The sequence below is a fragment of the Rhinatrema bivittatum genome, chromosome 3 (assembly GCF_901001135.1).
Source record: "Rhinatrema bivittatum chromosome 3, aRhiBiv1.1, whole genome shotgun sequence".
NCBI classification, from domain to species: Eukaryota; Metazoa; Chordata; class Amphibia; order Gymnophiona; family Rhinatrematidae; genus Rhinatrema; species Rhinatrema bivittatum.
The window spans coordinates 155,702,218-155,721,166 of NC_042617.1; the positions used below are offsets into that span (position 1 = coordinate 155,702,218).

An 18,949-nucleotide genomic window follows, 5' to 3' on the forward strand; every position below is an offset into this window, starting at 1 on the left:
CTTACTTGGCTATATGTAGCCGGATAACTTTATAGTTGCATATTCAGTGGGACTTTTTTCCTTAGTCGGATAACTTTTCCACTACCTGGCCTAATGAATATTGGCCTCCAAGAGTTTCCACCTAGTAAATTAGATTTACTATTATTATTTATTTTTATTTATTTCGAATTTCTTCTATACCGATAGCCGTTTGCACATCGTATCAGTTTAAATACAACTAAGAACTTTTGGGCAAGGCCCTTACATATTACTGTAATAGTTTGGTTAAAAATGCACATGGTTCCTTGCTCTCCATTTATTCTAAGGGGAACAAAGAACCTTTCCTCCTACATTGATTCCATGTATTTTTCTCCTCTCTGTCTCCAGTTTCCTGGGATCTTTTAAACTTGTGTTTTAGTTGGATTACTTCTCCAACAGTCCATTACCAGTACAGTTGATTGTTTAGTCAGAGAGAGGAGAGCTCAGGAAAACAAATTCCATCTGACCTGATCATAAGTTGGGCCCACTGATCTAAGGCTTACAATTTTTGTAAGGAAAATTTCCTACATTGGCAGGTCAACCTGAAGGAACCTGTTTAAAAGAATGGTGTGGTAGAATAGGGTGTTCTTAGAAAGAGATGTGATTCCCAGTTTTATTCCGACGCTGAGCTTAGAGACATAATGTGGGTGTTCTCTGACCACTGATGTTGGCCATGTCTTTTTTTTTGTTCCTAATTCTCCACAATTCTGTAGGAAATCATTTCTGCACGGCAAAAGAAATAATTGAAGAAATTAAATCATTAATGTCTGAGAAGCAAGGGTTGGAGCAACTGCACAAAGAATTGTTACTACTAAGTACCAAAAATGACCGAAAATTGGAGAAAATTAAAGAAGATCACAGCAGACTGAAACAAGAAGTAGAACAGGGGGAGGCTGCATTTGGTAAGTACTATACAAGCTGTTGGATAGTTTATGTATTTTTATGTGCTGTATACAAATAATCATTCTGCTTGATTTGAAAGTCATCAGTCTGATACGGCATTTGTTGTTATATACTGCTGGTGGGGTACACAGCACAATACAAGATAAACATGGATACTTTAATACAAACATACATTGAATAAAATAAGGCATGTGAGTACAATAGTTAAAAGATTCCCCTACTTTGAAGAGCTTATAATCTTACAGGGAAGAATGAGAGAGACATAAAACATTAAGAATAAGGGGTTAGTATTAGAATACAGAAAAAATAATGTCATTTATAGAGTATGTTGAATGCCTCCTCTGAAAAAATGTGTTGTCAAGGTGGGACTTGAAGTTGGAGAGAGGAGATCTGGCATATTATGGATGCGTCTGTTGGGTTGATGCTCCAAACAAGGGGGTCAGCAAGGGAAAAGGCTTAGAGAGGATACTAAGGGGATTAATCACACCTGGAAGAAAGGGTGTATTGAGAAATGAGGATTAAGATGTAAGGAGGAAGAGAAGAGTGCAGAACATAGTCCTGGGGGAATTCTGCACTACTGAAGAATGCAGAATTTGCACAGAATTCCTTTCCTGCACAGCTGTGCAGAAATTCCATTTTCTGCGTAGAATTTGGTAGGCTCCGGTGTGCTGTGAGTGGAGGCTGTCCCGCATGCAGGGAAGAAGGAGCAGGCACCGGTGAGAGTGAGTCTGTGTGTATGTGTAAGATTGCGAGCCTGGGGGGTGAGAGAGAGCATGTGTGAGGGTGTGTGGGTATGGGTGCTAGAGAGAGGGAGCCTATGTGAGGAGATTGTGAAGGAGTGTGTATGTGTATATGTGAGTGATTGGAGACTGGTGTGTGTGTGAAAAAGGAATTGTGTGTATATGAGGGTGCTTGTTTGTGAGAGAGGAAGAATGTGTGAGAGTGTATATGTATAAGAAAGAGACCTTATGTGAAGGGATGTATGTATATGTGAGAGAGAGCCTATGTGAAGTGATGTATGTGTGTGTGAGAGAGAGAGGGAGCCTATGTGAAGAGATGTGTGTGTGTGTGAGAGAGAGAGAGGAAGCCTGTGTGAAGGGATGCGTGTGTGAGAGAGAGGAAGCCTGTGTGAAGGGATGTGTGTGTGAGAGAGAGGAAGCCTGTGTGAAGGGATGTGTGTGTGAGAGAGAGGAAGCCTGTGTGAAGGGATGTGTGTGTGTGAGAGAGAGGAAGCCTGTGTGAAGGGATGTGTGTGTGTGAGAGAGAGGGAGCCTGTGTGAAGGGATGTGTGTGTGTGTGTGTGTGTGTGTGAGAGAGGGAGCCTCTGTGAAAGTGTGTGTGTGTGTGTGTGAGAGAGGGAGCCTCTGTGAAAGGATGTGTGTGTGTGTGAGAGAGAGGGAGTCTGTGAAGGGGTGTGTGTGTGTGTGAGAGAGAGGGAGCCTGTGTGTAGGGTGTGTGTGTGTGTGTGAGAGAGGGAGTCTGTGAAGGGGTGTGTGTGTGAGAGAGAGGGAGCCTGTGTGTAGGGGGTGTGTGTGTGAGAGAGAGAGGGAGCCTGTATGAGTGGTGTGTGTGTATATGCGAGAGAGAAGGGAGCCTGTATGAGGGGTATGCGTGTGTGTGAGAGGAAGAATGTGTGTATGTATAAGAAAGAGAGCTTATGTGAAGGGATGTATGTATATGTGAGAGAGAGCCTATGTGAAGTGATGTGTGTGTGTGTGTGAGAGAGAGAGGGAACCTATGTGAAGTGATTGTGTGTGAGAGAGGGAGCCTATGTGAAGTGATGTATGTGTGTGTGTGTGAGAGAGAGAGGGAGCCTGTGTGAAGGGATGCGTGTGACAGAGATAGAGGAAGCCTGTGTGAAGCGATGTGTGTGTGTGTGTGAGAGAGAGAGGAAGCCTGTGTGAAGGGATGTGTGTGTGAGAGAGGGAGCCTGGTGAAGGGATGTGTGTGTGTGTGTGAGAGAGAGGGAGCCTCTGTGAAAAGATGTGTGTGTGTGTGTGAGAGAGAGGGAGTCTGTGAAGGGGTGTGTGTGTGAGAGAGAGGGAGCCTGTGTGTAGGGTGTGTGTGAGAGAGAGAGGGAGCCTGAGTGGTGTGTGTGTATATGTGAGAGAGAAGGGAGCCTGTATGAGGGGTGTGTGTGTGTGTGTATGAAGAGGGAGAGTCTGGGTGAGTATGTGTGTGTGTGCGAGAGAGAGAGAGCCTGTATGAAAGGATTTGCGATAGAGAGTGAGGGAATCTGTATGAGAGTGTGTGTGCATGCACGCTAGAGAGAGGGGGCCTGTATGAGGGGATATGTGTGTGTGAGAGAAAGAGAAGGAGTCTGTATGAGGGGGTGTATAGGTGCACAGGGAGCCTGTGTTTTTGTGTGTGTGTGAAAGAGAGAGAAGGACAGAGGGGAGCTTATGTTAGGGGCAGTACGGAGAGAGAGGTCAAACTCTGGGAATGGAGATAGAATGGTAGGGATTGAGTCTAGAGGGGGAGGGGAGAGAGAGTGGCAGGTGAAAGAGTTGGGGACCTGAGAGGGCAAAGAGATAGGAGACTGGCCAGGGGAGTAGGGAGAGAGGTTGCAAGATACTCTTACAGTGAATTTGTAGGGAAATTCTGCCCAAAATATTTAAAACTCTGCCTCTTTAAGTGATAACCTTTTTCTGTATTACACTTTAAATTAATTACTGAAACTGTCATGTATATTGTGTTATGTTGCCCAATATGAAGTTTGCATAACTTTAAGTTTTTGTATGCAGAATTTTAATTTTTTTTGCACAGAATTCCCCCATGAGTAAGAACCATGAAATGGAGAAGCTTGAGTTTAAATTTTGCAGCAGATAAGGAAACTGGTAGAGAGACATAGATGGGATATGTCAAATTCACTTTACTGTCTGACTTGAAATTCTTACTAGTAAACCGAGAACCATGGATCATGAAACCCTAAGGAATTGATATTACAGAAAAGAGAGAGAAACAGGGATGAAGTCTGAGAATCCGAGGGTGAAGATTTAAATTGAGTGAGACAGGAGGTGATAGTAGGATCCAGTGCTTACAACTGAGGAAAATAAGAAAGCATGTCAGGTGTACACAAAGAGCAAACAGAAGTATGGCTCTGGGTGTACACTTGCAAAAAATGCTGTAAAAATGCTGAAATGGTTCCTTTTTTAGCTTGTCCAGACAGATTTCAGTTTATAAGAATTAACTTTACATCTAGAAGTGAAGGCAGAGGAGGATGGAAAATCGTGCAGATATTTCTATGTAGTTGAGTTTATAATGGTATGATTGTCGGCAGACATGAAAGAAAGCATTGTCCTTCCACCATGGTAGCGCAGAGAATGCAGATTTGGAAACATGATCTGAATCTAAAATAATTTGAATAACTGAGCCTTTTGTTCTCCCAGGACAAGCAGGATGGTAGTCCTCACATATGGGTGACGTCACCAGGCGGAGCCCTATTACGAAACACTTTTGTCAAAGTTTCTAGACACTTTGTCTGGCACACTAAGTGCACTGAGCATGCCCAGCATGCCATGATCCCTGTGTCCACAGGGGTCTCCCTTCAGTCTCGTTTGTAGCAAAAAGTGTGAGCGAAAAAATAAAATAAGAAACATAAGCGGACCCAACTCTGCGGGGTGGCGGGTGGGTATCGTGAGGACTACATCCTGCTGTCCTGGGAGAACACCTGTTACAGGTAAGCAACTCTGCTTTCTCCCAGGACAAGCAGGATGGTAGTTCTCACATATGGGTGATTAGCAAGCTACAGGCTGACTCATATTACAACAGGCCAATAGCAGACAACTCGTGCAACAGGAACAATAATTGTGGTGCTATTGGCGAAGATGAGGTAGCCTGAAATCACAGCAGGTGGTTGTGGAAGGAGTTGGGGATGATACAGGAAGAAAGTTTTTCAAGACAGATTGGCCAAAGGCAGAGTCTTGATGGACTTCCTTATGTAAATAGTAGAGGGCTGCGAATGTGTGAAGAGAGCTCCATGTCGCAGCCTAGGAAATGTCGGCAATTGGTACTGAACGATAGTGTGCAACTGATGTTGCCATGGTCCTTACAGAATGTGCCTGCACTCACCCCTAGAGAGGAAGGCCTGCTGCGTCATAGCAGAATTCGATACAGTCTGCTAGTCAGTTGGAGAGAGTTTGTTTGCCCACTGGGACTCACAGCTCATCTTTGTCAAAGAAGGAAAGAGCTGGGTGGATTTTCTATGGAGTGCAGTGCGGTGTAGGTAGAATGCAAGTGCACGTGGAAAAGGTGTGGAAAACCCCCTCACCCTGGTGAGAGAGAGGCCTTGGGAAAAAGTGGGCAGATTATAGACTGAGTAAGGTGAGAGGCTGTGTCCACCTTAAGAAGAAATTTAGGGTAAGTACAGAGGACCACTCAGTCACGGAGGAACCTAGTGTCAGTTGAGTATGCAACAAGGGCTTGTAACTCACTGACCCTTTTAGCAGAAGTAATGGCTACGAGGGAAAGAATTTTCCATGTTAGAATTTTATAGTAATGCAAAGGCTCGAATGGGAAACGTATGAGGCTTGTAAGCACTAAATTTAGGCCCCATTCCGTAACCGGTGATCGTAGAGGAGGCTTAATTTGTAGAGAACCCATGATAAGCCAACTCATAAGAGGTTGAGCCATTAATCAGGCATCCCCTACTCCCTGGTGGTATGCTGAGCTGGATCTGAGGTGTATCTGTGCGGAGGATGTCTGGGGACCAGAATCCGAAAAGTATCCTAGATAGCCTAATAGAGATGGAGTGGGGAAGAAAAAAAGGGGCCAATACCTTTTTGTGCACACCATTTGGTAAAACTTGCCCATTTCGAATGGTAAGATTTACATGTGGAAAGTTGTCGTGAAGCTACTACAAGTACCTGAGAATATCAATGAATCCATGTTATGAGATTGACCTGTGGGCAGGCGAATCGGTTATTGGAGTGATAGGTTGAGAAGTATGGGGAAACATACTTGTCGAGGCCAGTACGTAGTTATGAGAATCATTAAAAACCTGTCCTGTTGTAGCATCACGAGAGTTTTGGCTATGAGCGGTATCGGAAGAGACGCATATAGGAGGCCTTTGTTGCAGGGGCGAGCAAAGGCATCCATGGTAACGCACTTCGATGCATGTGTAGGGAGTAGAATCTGTCCAGTCTGTGGTTCTATTTGGGCGCAAGAGGTTGATGGTTGGTTGACCTCAGTGCTATAAGATTTTGCTCGCTACACATGGATTCAGAGATCACTCGAGAGGATGGAGACATCAATTGAGATGGTCTGCTAATACGTTCGGTATGCCTGTTAGATAAGTGGCCTGGAGATGCATGGATTGTGCAAGGGCCCAGGCCCAGAACTGCGTGGCTTCCTGGCAGAGCAGTTAAGAGCTTGTGCGTGCCTGTTTGTTTGAATACCACATTGCCACCTTATTATCTGTCTGTATCCACAAAGTTTTGTGTGAGAGGCAGTGTTTGAAGGCATAACGCATGGCTCGAAGTGAGACTTTTCATGGAGTGGAGTAGACGCATTTTGAGTTTGGATGGTGTCTATTCAAGCTCTCCAACCCAAATTTGATGCGACTGTGGCCAAGGTCTTCTGAGGATTTGGTACTGGATCGGTGATATGGATCATGGACGAAAGCAGTTGAACAGCTTAGAGCTACTGAATTTTGAAATCCACTGAGTTTTTCTTATGACTAGTCTGGCCATAGGAGTGACGTGGATAGTGGAAACCATGTGGCCCAGCAATGAAAGAATTGATGAGCTGAGGCTATGTTGCATGCGCGCAGAGATATGGAGAATTTGACAGGATGTCTGCGCGGTTGTTGAGCAGGAAGGCCGTTGTAACTGTAGTGCCCAGAATTGCTCCATATGGGATTTATGGTAGTTGATCATAAATCCCAGCCAAATTTAGTAGATTTATAGTGAGGTTTAGAGAATTTAGAGTTCCTTGCTTGGATTGACTCCTTATTAGGCAGTCGTCAAGGTAAGGAAAGGTGTAAATGCTGTTGTTCTTTGTAGATAAGTGGCAGTCACTGCTAGGCATTTGGTGAAATACACAAGTTGTCAAAGGTAGTTCGAACGGCAGAACTTGGTATTGAAAATGTTGTTGACTCACTATGAAGCGTATAGAAAGCCCAGAGGATAAAGGCAAGCCACTCGTTGTAGTAAGGGAAGCATGGTGGCGAGAGACACCATTCTGAACTTTTCTTTCTGAAGAAATTTGTTGAGATTTCTGAGGTCCAGGATGGGCGGAGATCGCCTGCTTTCTGTTGAAAGAAGGAAATAGTGGGATTAAAATCCTCCGCCTTGTGTCCGGGGAACGGTATCCCAAGCCCTGGTCCTCAATGGGATGGCCGGTCTGTTGTCTGTTGTCACACTGGAGCGTGAGCAGTAAAAGGTCCTTCTAGCATCCCTTTCTGCTGTGCAAGAAATGTAGAGAGCTGTCTCAGGGTCTCACGGTGGTCTTGCAATTGAGGCACTGTCTGCTGGACCTTGTTCATGGCAGATCAGCTAGGGATCATGGCATGCTGGGCCATACCCAGTGCACTCAGTGTTCCGTAATAGGGCTCCGTCTGGGTGACGTCGCCCATATGCTGTCCTGGGAGAACACCTGTTACAGGTAAGCAACTCTGCTTTCTGATGTGTTTGTAGGACAGAAATAAAAATAGCTAACCCACAGAACTAAGGGGGTTATTTTCTAAAGGTTTATTGCGTGCGTTAGGGCCTTATTGAACGCGATAGGATGTAAATGACTGGGAGGGGAGGAGTTGGGGCGGGGAGGGGGAAGAGTCGGCCATGGCACCGCTGCCGGCAATAATGTGAGGAACAGTCTCGCCGGTAGTAGTGCGACGAATAGCACCACCTTTTACGGTGGTGCTATTTGCGTGAAAGGCTGCAGCCGGCTGTGGTGCGAATGGCTGCGGCCTTCTCCCCGCCCTCTTTTTCGCGGGATTTTTCATTCCGTGAGGAATGATGAATCCTGGCCTAAGCTGGTTGAGAGGAACAGTATTTTTTCTGCAAGTTTGTAGATGTGGTTTTAAAGTAGTCAGAAAAGTTTTTAACACTCTTATATTGAGTGTGAGTAAGGAAGCCAGATGCAAAATAGTTGAGTTTGTGTCTCACTTTTGCAAGTAGATTGTAAAAGAGAAGATGAACTAATTCTTGAAAACAGGAAGTCTGCAAGTAGGATTTAGATATAAAGATTAGTATGGTTTAGTGAGGGAGGTTTATTGAGTGATGCACAATGAAAGGATAAAATTCCATCTGACTCAGATGAATTCCTTAATTGGTGTCGCAAGCTAAATTGAGCATTCAGGTTGGTTTGAAACCATGACTGGCTGGAGCAGAGAGCATTAATTCCCTAAAAATATTGTTAATTCTTCTGAATTTTTGTGTTTTTAGCAATATAAAAAAAAAAACCTGAAAAGGAAACACAAAGCATGCGCACACACACTTCTGAACAGGTTATTTAGTATTGACCCTGTCTTGGATTTAGGTTGCCCATGTTGCCGCAGGCATTCTCTTTGTCCAGACAGGAAATTAACTGCTGGTGAAAAATCTTTTCATCTGGGAATGCTTATGCAAAGTTACTCTTCTATGGTTTTGAACTTTCACAAGGTTAACCATGAACGAATAATGTAATCTTCTGCACTGGTGACTGTTCTCATTTGTGATATCAATACTGTAGCTAGATCATATAGTTCAGGTGATTCCATTTTGAGCAAGGCATTTTTGATGCTAAATGAAGCAGAGAAACAACATTTTAAAGTATTCTTTAAGAGAAAAAAAAATTCCCTGGAATGGAGAATAGGTTTGCTGTCCTGTATAGGTGTTGAGAAGAGTATCTTAAGTGATCATAAAGTATAAAGGCTGCTAAAAAAATAAAAATCCCAAACAAAAGCAAGTCTTGATTGTTGGCAAAGAACAGGAAAAAATGTAGAGACCAGAATGAAAATTCTGTAGCAAAGGTAAAACCAGAGCTAAGGTTCCTTGTGTTGGTAGGAAGAAGACAAAGGGGGTCCTCCTTGGTTCAAAATAATTTTGCTACAGGCACAGAATGAGAGAGAACTTTTTTTTTATTTTAAACACCCATAGGATGATTACATTGAGAGCTGCAATGCAAGCTTTTGCACTTAGGCACCCATTACCTAGCATATGAGATTATAGCCTGGAAATTAATCTTATTTTGTTCATGTCTGTGCATATGGAAATAAAGCTGAAGAGCTGTGTGCTAAGGATTACACACAACCCTTAGGGAAACTATGCCTCTGGGAGTGAGCGGCCACTTACATCAGTGATGTTGGATCTTTGTTTTTGTTTTTTTTGTTGCTTAGACATTAAGAGGGGCAGTCTTCTATAGCCTGGGTTGTGTGTAAAGTCTGCTGGCTATTTCAGCTCACATACGTTGCTTCCTTTTGAAAAATGCACGTATATGCTAAAGGTGTCTGGGTACCTTGCCCCTGCTGTTTTTGTGGGTGGCTGAATTGGGGGAAAAATAGCATGCACACTTTTGGAAATCCCATGCGTGCACTCTGTTTTCATCCCCAATCCAAACACATCTGCAGGAATGCCTCCCTGTAAGATAGCTAGAAGTACGAGCCTCATGGCAGCCACTTTTGAGGAGGGCAATTTTCAGTCAGGCTATTTTACCCAGGTAAGTATCTCTTTAAATGGGTTAATACCTTTGAAAATTGTCCTCTAGGAACGTATGTTGGCCAGGATCCAAATGAAAAATGAAGTTTTAAAACTAAAATATGGGAGCTGTTCAGAGAGCGTTTTTAAGAAGCCTCAGTTTCAGCATGGCCACTAAGGTTTCACTCTGTTCTTAAACCAGGCTAATGGATGTTGCCATTTACCCTTCCAGATGATGATTTTTCATGGCTGCTAAGCTTCAGACTGCACAGATTTTTTTTGTTGATGTTGTTACTTATAGTACCAGTTAACAAATTTTGCCCATACAGTTTGCTTTACAAAAAACATAGGTAGTGTCTAGTGTGTATCATTTGGGGCAGAATGCATGAGAAAAACAGAAGGGAAGGAAATGAAAGGGTGAAAACAAAAGAAAGCTCAATATGATGATGGAAGGAAATGAGCTGTGTATAATGCTAAACTAGGGGGCAAAATGAAGAAAAAAATATTATAAAAGTATATTCATTTACACAACACAATACACACTTTTAAAGTAATTGATCAATCTGTATCTCCCTTCTTTCACAGACTGACACAGCTTGCCTTTTGTCCAAGTAAGGCTCAGGAATAAATGCTGTGTTAAGTTGCCTTCACTGTTGCATGAAGTAACTGTCATTAAATGAGAATTTTGAACATCACTCCAACCACCCCTCTTCCTCTATACTTCCTGGATAGTGAGGTTTTTAAAGGGTTCTTAGTGTAGAGGGAATGCATTTCAGGACCCTGGTGTACAGCTAACAGGAACCAGACAATCAGGCACAAACTTCATACATCGTACAGGAAAAATTGTTCCAAAGAAATAAAACTTTACTGAAAATAAGTTTCTTCTATGGTCACAGTTTCACCTACAGTATATTTAGCAAGGAATGAGTCATTACACTCTGTTCATGAGATTTCACACAGCCCATGCAGCTCCAAAACCTTTCTACTTACAAAAAATCCTATCAGGATTTGATTCTCCTAAGGATAACTTTTCTGTCTGTCTTCTTTAACTTCCTGTTGTCTAGGAGTTGTAGAAATATAAGGCCCAGAAAAACCTTCTGACTGTGGATATTATGCTGACAATATGGAGTCTCTCTTGCAAAGGTACATGGGATGCTTGACGTTTTTCTCAGCACACAGTGAGAACATGAAAATCGATGTTCTATACAAAACAAACAAGGACAATAAAAGACTGTTTCTGTGAAAAACAAACCTTGCTAGGCACCTGTGAGGCTGGGGTTTATAGCCTAGCCACACACATCCACCTATCAGAGCATTGGTACTTATCAATTAGATGTTTGCCACAAACATTTGCTCAGTGTTTCTCTGGCTGAGAGATGACCTACAGTTTGAAAAAAAAACTTGGATGAGCTGGACCGATGGCATTGATGGTCTTGAAGCTAATCGATGTGCATTAATAAACTAAGAAATGCAGATCGATCCTTTTATAAGCAGGGAACAAAGGGAGAAAAGAGCTTAACATCAAGGCAAGGGAAGAGGAGCCCCATGGACCATCTGAAGCAGACCGATACCTCCCCTGCTATTCCTTATTTTCAGGGCTAAGCAATCCTGGTTCCCCTCGGGTAACCAAAATTGCCCTCCGATCTCTTGCAAGGTGCTATAGTTGCAGAAGCCCAATTGAGTGCAAGACATCAGAAGCAATGAGACCAAATTGTTATGTTTAGTACTAGTGTGAACCCCTGGGCCAAGGTGAGAGGTGTCTCTGCCCACAGGGAGGAGCCTTGAGAGCCTCACCGCCGGTAGGCATGGCCTCTGCAACATCAGACACAGCTGTGGAATAGAGTCTTTATTGCTAGCAGAAAGTAAAGTTCAGAGCAGGGGGTATACCCAATGATGCTGTTTCAGATGAGGATCCGGTAGTGGCCCGCGGAGCGGGGTACGCCAGGAAGTCTTTGCAGTAGTGAAGAACACTCGGACGAGTAGATCCGGTAGTGGCCCGCAGAGCGGGGTACGCAGGGATGAGTCTCCGAGATGGAAATGAGAAAGCATTCCGAGGTGCAGCAAACCTGTAGGCAGGGTATACCAGAGTAGTTCCTTCAGGGAAGAAGCGATAGTGGCCCGAAGCATGGGGTACACCGCAGCGAATCCCAGAACAAGGCTTAGACAGTAGAAGTCCGTAGAAATAGGTACTCACAGGATGTAGTTCCAGGAGAGGTTTGGGGAGCGGAACCGATAGCAGTTTAAGGCAGAAGTTCCCCTGAGGAGCGGATAACCAGAAAAGAGATAGGGCCCCCGAGGAGCGGGTACCCAGAGTGTATCACGCCACGTAGAAACTGGAACCGGAAGTCCAAGTTGCAGAATTCAGCAAGAGGGAACTCCTAGCTAACTCATAGTAGTGAAGGGCCAACTAGCTTAAGTATTGGAGGTGGGTGACGTCATCCAGGAGGGATGCCCCCAAGGTTCCTGCCATGACGTGTACAAGAGTGGCCCATGCGCGCGCGCCTAAGTGATTCCTGGACCAAGATGGCAGTCTGCAGTGCCCACGCCATCCCGGGAATGCCAGGCTGGTCGGCGGTGGTTGGCGGAGGCTGCCATTCGTCCAAGGGATGATGATGCAGCAGTAAAAGAGGTGAGCATTAGTGGTCACAGCCGTCTGCGACCGACTGGTGTAACACGAATAACAGCATTCTTGGCCACTTCTGAGAGAATTCCTAAGCCCAGGCTGCGAACTGGAAGGTTTGACTCTTTAAATTCCTATCTGGGGGCAGTTAGAATCCTTCATTTCTAAGCTCAAGTTTCTTGTTAATTGATATGTTAGTGCCTTGCTTATTTTCTAAGAACAGAATATTTTCCTGTTTGAAATGTACTAATATGTATTCTGCACCTGACAATCATTAGGATTATTATGATCGTTTATTGTAATAGGCTTAATAAAACCCCTAATAAAATATCCATTATCTAAGACAAGCGGAATTGTGGTATTCTCTGATAAACTCAGAATAATCATAAAGGAATTAGTTTATATAAGTTATTATATGCAAATTGCCCTACAGAGACACTACTAACACTCACAATATCTCTCTTCCCGAAACTGTTCTTTCTGCATGGATTAACCTCTTAGCAGATTGATTAGTTGTCCATCAATCCCGCTACCAGACCCCACTGCATGGAGATCCTTGTTCAACCTCATTCTTACGATGCAGGCAAGGCTCCCTTCTCTATTTACTGTTGTACCAGATGAATACTGTGACTGTTCTCATCTGTGAGCTGCCCCAGAAATGAGTGGCCTAGTGTCAGGAGAGCCAAATCCAGTTAGCTGACAGTAGACATCTTCCATCTATTTCAGCCAGGTTGAGCCCTCTGGTGCTGGGGACCATTGTGGCATAAGAAATGGGGGCAGCCCCCCCCCCAATAGGAACAAGGAGTGAAAGACCTGGAATAGAGCGGGAAGCTGGACAAACCAGGAATACAGAGAGGAGAGCAGACAGGAGCACTGATTGTAGAATCTGCAGGCAGTCTTTTGCATTCAAGAATGGAGCCAGAGTATGAGAACCAGAAGATAGGGCCAAACTTTGGCAATTGACAAGCTGAAACTGCCCCCATAAATGCAAGTCTGTATAGGAAACAAGATAGCCACCAGGGCGAAGCCCTTCTATTAACAGTGGAGAGGTTCTCTCCTTGTTCTACATTGGAACCAAGCTCTGTCTGTCTCTGAAGGAGGAAAACTGCTGTTCTTGTTTTCCTCCTGTAAGCTTCCCACTAGAGATCTCGCTAGAATCTCACTAAGGGTCTCTATATCCCTTTTTTGGGAACATTCCATTTTCATCTGAAATCAAAGGGGGGGGGTTTAAAGTTGAGAGAAACCATTATGGTCCCTGCATTATAAGAATACCTAGTTGGTTCCCCAACTAATATTCCTTTGACTTTGTGACTGAGGATAGTGTTATCTCATAGATTTACTGGCAAATCTTTACTGGGAAAGACTTATAATGGCTTCAGTCTGCTTGAAGGGACCACCGCCAGTGACATTGCTGCTGAGGGTGGATTGTACTAATTGCAAAGCTTTCTGGGTACACTCGCTTTACCAAAGCTGCCAACTCATCTGTTGTTGTGATGGTGTGCAGTGTTGACATTTTCACATGATAATTGCTTTAAGAAACATAGCAAAAGCAAATGAATAGAGCACATTGTCCTTAATAATTTATTCCTGTTCCTTTGTATCTTTTCTTCCTCAAAGTACTATGTATTCTGTTTTTTCTCACAGGACAAGCAGGATGGTAGTCCTCACATATGGGTGACATCACAGGATAGAGCCCAATCACTGAACACTTTTGTCAAAGTTTCTAGAACTTTGACTGGCACCTACTGGGCATGCCCAGCATGGCACTAACCCTGCAGCCAGCAGGGGTCCCCCTTCAGTCTTCTTTTTTCCGTGCAGCAGTAGCCACACAGTTAAGGAGCTCCACAGAGATTCCTGACAGGAATTTTCCTCACAGAATTACTAAAAAGTTTCATACCCTACAGGGGTCCCTCCTTCAAATTTTTGACTCTGTGGTACTCCGGTAAGTTTTTACCCGTTTTTGGTCGATTCTCGTCGAGTTTGGCCCTCGCGGCCTGCTGGCCGTCGATCGTACCGTGGCTCGAGTTTTTTCATGGCCATGGCGTCTGGGTTCTGTTGGTGCCCGCACTGTACTCGCACCATGTCCATCACAGACCCTCATAAAGTTTGTGTAATGTGTCTCGGATGTGAGCACGATGTCCTGACCTGCACCAAATGTGCCCTAATGACACCCAAAGGTCGCAAGGCCAGAATGGAGAAGATGGAGCTTCTCTTCCTTGCTCAAACCCCGACGCCGTCTATTGCATCGACGTCATCAGAACCGGCACCATCAACTTCGTGCCAGTATCGACCACCGGCCGGTGACCGTCTGGCATCGACGACTTCTCGGCCTTCAACTACCTCTACTCCCCCTCAGGACCGAGGGGATCGTAGAGAGCGACATTACCATCGAGGGAGCGAAATCATCGACCTCACCATCGTCCGAGCCGCCGTCCAAGAAACCCCATCCAGAAAAGGTACTGACCTTTTCAGTGACCGGGTCACCGAGGCAACCCTGACCCGAAAGAGAATTGGGAGCCGCGACTCCGCCTTTAATGGTGGTACCTCCGGCTATGCCTCTGCCTCCTTCTTCTGTTCCAGAGCCGGGGCTGCTTGCTCCAGGTCTCCGAGAAGAACTGGACCAGATGGTTCAGGAGGCCGTCGACAAGGCGATGCATCGACTTCGAGTTCCTCCGGCACCAACACCGGTACAGATTGCGGAACCGACCATTGACCCGACTCCAGCAGCGTTGGCACCGCTGCTCTTGAGGATGGACGTGCTCATGGCCGCTTTTCCACCGATGGATCCAGGGTCATCAATGGCTCCGGTGCCCTCCCTGCTGCTTTGTTATCGGGAGGAGAATCACCGTTCCACATCCCTCCATCGAGAGTCCTACCGATGCCCCAGCCATCGATGCCGACACGTCCATCGATGCCGATGCATCCGTCGGTGCCACCGGTCCATTCATCGATGCCCTCGATGCCTGCACTGGTGCCTTCGATGCCTTCATCGGTGCCTCCAATTATTCCTTCGATTCCTTCGGAGCCTAGACCAGGACCTTCAGGGATTCCACGTCCCGTCCCCCTAGGACTCCTAAAGGGGCAGATGCCGATCCCTATGATACCTGGACAGATGATTCTTCACCAGACACCGGTGACTTGCCTTCACCACCTTCTCCTTCTGACAGCAGAAAGCGTTCTCCAGAGGACCTTTTCTTCATAAACTTTGTGAAGGAGATGTCTGAATTGGTTCCCTTCCAATTACAGACCGAGCAAGATGATAGGCACCAAATGATGGAGTTGTTGCAATTCCTTGATGCTCCCAAGGTAATCACCTTCATCCCTATTCACCAAGTTCTTCTGGATCTCCTCAAAAAGAACTGGGAACACCCTGGCTCTGTTGCTCCAGTCAACAGGAAGGCTGACACCACTTATTTGGTACAAACAGCCCCAGGTTTTCAAAAATCTCAATTGGATCACCACTCTGTAGTCATGGAATCTGCCCAAAAGAGAACAAAGAGATCAAAATCTCATACTTCCTTTCCCCCAGGAAAGGAGCAAAAATTTCTAGATACCATTAGTCGCCAAGTCTTCCAGGGCTCAATGCTCATCTTTCGGATTGCCTCTTACCAGCTGTATATGACCCAGTACAACAGGGTCTTATTCAAGCAGATTCAAGACTTTGCAGAGTCTCTACCACAGCAATTCCAGGAACAGCTTCAAACTCTAGTAAACAAAGGTTTTGAGGTGGGCAAGCATGAGATAAGATCATCTTACGATATCTTTGACACTGCTACCAGGGTTCTGCAGCTGCCATCTCGGCGAGAAGGTGGGCCTGGCTCAAGTCTTTGGACCTTCGCCCTGAAGTACAGGATAGATTGTCCAACCTGCCCTGTATGGGAGACAATCTGTTCAGCGAACAGATTCAATGAACAGTGGCGGAACTCAAGGACCATCATGGGACCCTGAGACAGCGCTCTCTGATGCCTTCTGATTATGCCTCCAAGCAGCCATTTAGGAAGGATACTAAAAAGTCATTCTTCCATCCAAAGAAGTCCTATCCACCACCGTCTAGGACTCGTTCCATGAGACCTTTCCAAAAGGCCCAGTCTCGTCAGACACGAAAACAGAAGCTGCAAACAGCTCCTCAGCCGGGCCCTGCTTCCGGTTTTTGACTCCTGCATAGAGAGCAGCATCCAGCTTCCACGGCCCCAGATACCAGTGGGAGGTCAATTTGTGCCATTTCCTCAACAAGTGGAACACAGTCACCTCAGACCAGTGGGTCCTCACCATAATCTCTCAGGGTTATCACCTGAACTTTCTCGCCATCCCACCGGACTCCCCACCTCGGCTGACGTGGGGAACATCCGACCACTCACCACTCCTGGAACAGGAGGTCTCCCTCCTTCTCCAGTCCAGAGCAATAGAACCAGTGCCCTACTTCCAACAAAGCCTAGGATTCTATTCCCGGTACTTTCCAATCCCCAAAAAATCAGGCGGCGTTCGTCCAATCCTGGACCTATGTGCCCTCAACAAGTACCTCCAATGAGAAAAGTTCAAGATGGTAACCTTTGGTTCCCTCCTTCCTCTTCTACGAAGAGGAGACTGGCTCTGCTCTCTAGACCTCCAGGATGCATACACTCATATTGCGATAACTCCATCTCATCGCAAATACCTGACATTTCTAGTAGGCCTCAAAACTTTCAGTACCGAGTGCTTCTGTTCGGCCTCGCGTCTGCACCATGAGTTTTCACAAAATGTCTCGTAGTAGTTGCAGCCTTCCTTAGGACTCAAGGTGTTCACATCTACCCCTATCTAGACGATTGGTTGATCAGGGCTCCCACTCAGCAAACTGCTCTGTCGTCCCTACATCTTACCTTACACACCCTGATTTCACTAGGATTTCTCGTCAACTACGACAAATCCTGCTTAGTCCCATCTCAAACCCTATCATTCATAGGGGCAGACTTGGACATCTTGCAGGCAAAAGCTTTTCTACCTTGACAACGAGCTCTCACTCTCATCTCCCTTGCACACCAGCTGCAGTCTCAGCGCTACACGACTGCACGCCGTTTTCTCATCCTACTGGGACACATGGCATCCTCAGTTCAGGTCACTCCAATGGCCCGCCTAGCCATGAGAGACATGCAGTGGACTCTAAGACGACAATGGACTCAATGCATTCAGCCCCTGTTGACCATTGTCCACGTCACCGACTCACTCTGTCAGTCTCTAGCCTGGTGGAAAACTCAGATCAATCTCCTCCAAGGCTTGCCCTTCCAGGCTCCAGACCCTCAAATAATTCTCACCACCGATGCTTCCATTCTCAGCTGGGGAGCCCAAGAGGCCGATCTGCAGACACAAAGATCTTGGTCTCCAGAGAAAGCCAAACACCAAATCAATTTCCTAGAGCTGCGAGCAATCAGATATGCTCTCAGGGTATTTCAGGATTGCCTCTCCAACCAAGTGATCCTGATTCAGATGGACAACCAGGTGGCCATGTGGTACATCAACAAACAGGGAGGGACGGGCTCCTACCTACTGTGTCAGGAAGCTGTTCAGATATGGGCGGAGGCCCTCTCCCACTCGATGTACCTCAGGGCCACCTACTTGCTGGGAGTGGACAATGTGTTGGCAGACAAGCTGAGTCGCACCTTTCAACCGCACGAGTGGTCTCTTAAACCCTCAGTAGCAAACTCGATCTTTCAACAATGGGGTTACCCTCACATAGATCTCTTCGCGACATGTCAAAACCGCAAAGTAGAGAACTTTTGCTCTCTCACTCGCAGCCAACACTCGCAACCAAGAGATATGTTCTCCCTCTCGTGGGCGACAGGTCTCCTATATGCATTCCCTCCACTTCCACTTCTCTCGAAGACTCTCGTGAAGTTACGTCAGGACAAGGGAACCATGATCCTGATAGCAACTCACTGGCCACGCCAAGTGTGGTTTCCAATACTTCAGGATCTCTCCATTCGCAGGCACATTCCCTTGGGAAAGGACCCGCTTCTGATCACTCAAAACGACGGGTGCCTACGCCACCTCAATCTTCAAGCCTTGTCCCTGATGGCATGGATGTTGAAAGGTTAATCCTTCATCTACTTAACCTTTCTGAATCAGTTTCCTGTGTCCTGATTGCTTCACAGAAGCCTTCCACGAGAAAATCTTATTCTTACAAATGGAACAGGTTTCACTCATGGTGTTCTTCTCAATCCCTTGACCCCTTTACCTGTCCAGTCTCGAAGTTTCTGGGCTATCTCTGGCACCTCTCAGAGTCAGGTCTAAAAACTTCCTCCATTAGAATGCATGTTAGTGCGGTGGCCGCCTTCCATAAAGGTGTTGGGGGTGTTCCTATATCAGTACAACCCCTTGTAACACGTTTTCTGAAGGGCTTGCTTCACCTCAAGCCTCCACTGCAACCTCCGGCCCCTTCTTGGGACCTAAACCTGGTTTTGGGTTGGCTCATGAAACCACCATTCGAGCCTCTCCAATCCTGCGAACTTCGCTATCTCACATGGAAAGTGATTTTCCTTTTGGCAATCACTTCGGCTCACAGTGTTAGTGAGTTGCAGGCCCTAGTTACCTATCTGCCTTACACTAAACTTCTGCAGGACCGGGCAGTACTCCACACTCACCCTAAGTTCTTGCCTAAGGTAGTATCGGAGTTTCATCTCAATCAATCCATTATAGTACCTACCTTTTTTCCCAGGCCCCATTCCAATCTAGGAGAGCAGGTTCTGCATACCCTTGACTGCAAACGGGCTCTAGCATTTTACCTAGACCGTACAGCTGCCCACAGGAAAAGCACTCAATT

At 45.8% G+C, this 18,949-nt stretch overlaps 1 protein-coding gene across 1 annotated transcript in view; it reads left to right on the forward strand.

Annotated features, from left to right (window-relative positions):
• Nucleotides 1-18,949, forward strand: part of DISC1 (DISC1 scaffold protein) — a 699,528-nt gene that overhangs the window by 300,828 nt on the left and 379,751 nt on the right. Inside the window, exon 10 of the mRNA XM_029593853.1 lies at nucleotides 732-920. Coding sequence (XP_029449713.1) covers nucleotides 732-920 — 189 coding nt within the window. The remainder of the gene's footprint in view (nucleotides 1-731; nucleotides 921-18,949) is intronic.